General features: G+C 41.8%; 1 protein-coding gene across 1 annotated transcript in view; it reads right to left on the bottom strand.

Annotated features, from left to right (window-relative positions):
* Positions 1–487, bottom strand: part of LOC110288426 (dynein heavy chain 7, axonemal-like) — a gene marked incomplete at both ends in the record, with an annotated part of 18,721 nt that extends 18,234 nt beyond the window's left edge. The window contains one exon of the mRNA XM_021154780.1: positions 425–487. Coding sequence (XP_021010439.1) covers positions 425–487 — 63 coding nt within the window. The remainder of the gene's footprint in view (positions 1–424) is intronic.
* Positions 488–1,824: the final 1,337 nt, after the last annotated feature.

The following is a 1,824-nucleotide window of genomic DNA, read 5'->3' as shown; positions in this document are numbered from 1 at the left end:
TGCATAGCTAGCTTTGCACCACTTCCTTGGTCTTACATCTTCACTGATCTTCCATTCATTGAGAGAGTCACAGCCGAGAACTTCTCCTGGCCTCCTGGCTGATTCTGGTCATCCTGCTGACTGGTGTCCATTCAACAGAGGTCTGGCAGTTTCTTTGGATCCTGCCATTGCTGCTGATTCCTGTTTGGTATCCTGTCACTACTGAACTGGACTGCTAGTACCCTGACAAATGGAGATTAGGATGACCCCAAAGAACTGTCTAAACAGGTCCACATCCCCCTGTCCTATTTACCATCTTTTCTCCCCTGCCTTTGGACGGTGGACTGGAAGGAGAATCAAAGCATTTGAGAGCCCTTATTAAAAGTAGGTTTAAAAAAATTAAGCTTACAAAATAACATTTTAGAAATTATATAGATTAAATTACCAAAGATAACTGTGGTAAGACTGTTGTCGGCAGCTTGGCCTTTTCTTTGCTGGATAGTTTATCCTGCATAAAATACATGAAAGAAGAGAAAAGCATTAACACAAATTTTGTATTGTCCAATGGATTTTCTCATACACACTTCCTGAGGCATCCAGCAATCTGGCACCTGGCCGGGGCGCACCCTCCCCCCTTTTGTGTTGCTAACCAGATGATGATCCTCTAGCACCTTTTACTGGTGTTCCATGGTGGCTTTCCACAAGTGTCACCAAGTACCAAGTGTAGAGACACAGAGGTTTTCTTTCAAGATTTCAGTATCCCAAAAGATGGCACCACCTCAGCAACACAATCTCCACTAAGGTCTGAGGCTGAGCTTTCTGGGAAATAATGGATCTTGAGCACTCTCCTTCACATCTACAGAGAGTGGTTGTTCCAATGTCTGGCCTGCTCTTTATAACTATTCCACCCAAGTAGCCTCTTTAGTCCTCTGTGGCTATGAATCACTTGATGCATGGCTGCTCTGACCTGAAACATATTACAAATAAAACTTGTGCTGGATTTTTAAGATAATTCAAAACAGAAGAAAATGTAAATAATCTCACTGTAATTCTTCAAATTGATTACATTATAATTTTATATATTTATTTATATATTATTAATTATTTTATTTATATACATTTCAAATGCTATCCCAAAAGTTTCCTATATCCTCCCCCAACCCTGCTCCCCTACCCACCCACTCCCGCTTCTTGGCCCTGGCATTCCCAGATACTGGGGTATATAAAGTTTGCAATATTAAGGGACCTCTCTACTCAGTGATGGCCGACTAGGCCATCTTTTGCTACAATGCTAGAGATATGAGCTCTGGAGGTACTGATTAGTTCATATTGTTATTCCACCTATAGGGTTGCAGACCCCTTCAGCTCCTTGGTTGCTTTCTCTAGCTTCTCCATTGGGGGCCCTGTGGTCCATCTTCGAGATGACTGTGAGCATCAACTTCTGTATTTGCAAGACACTGGCATAGCCTCATATTAGACAGCATAACAGGGTCCCTTCAGCAAAATCTTTCTGGCATATGCAATAATGTCTGGGTTTGGTGGCTGATTGATGGATCACTGGATGGGGTAGTCCCTGGATACTCCATCCGTTAGTCTTAGCTCCAAACTTTGTCTCTATAACTCCTTTCATGGGTATTTTGTTCCCTATTCTAAGGAGGAATGAAGTGTCCACCCATTGGTCTTCCCTCTTCTTGATTTTCTTGTGTTTTGCAAATTGTATCTTAGGTGTTCTATGTTTCTGGGCTAATATCCACTTATCAGTGAGTGAATATCTAATGACTTCTTTTGTGATTGGGTTACCTCACTAAGGATGATATCCAACAGATACATCCATTTGTCCAAGAA

The sequence above is a fragment of the Mus caroli genome, unplaced genomic scaffold, assembly GCF_900094665.2.
Source record: "Mus caroli unplaced genomic scaffold, CAROLI_EIJ_v1.1 scaffold_16913_1, whole genome shotgun sequence".
Lineage (NCBI taxonomy): Eukaryota > Metazoa > Chordata > Mammalia > Rodentia > Muridae > Mus > Mus caroli.
The sequence above is the reverse complement of the archived record's forward strand: the minus strand, read 5'-3'. Positions and strand labels throughout refer to the sequence as shown.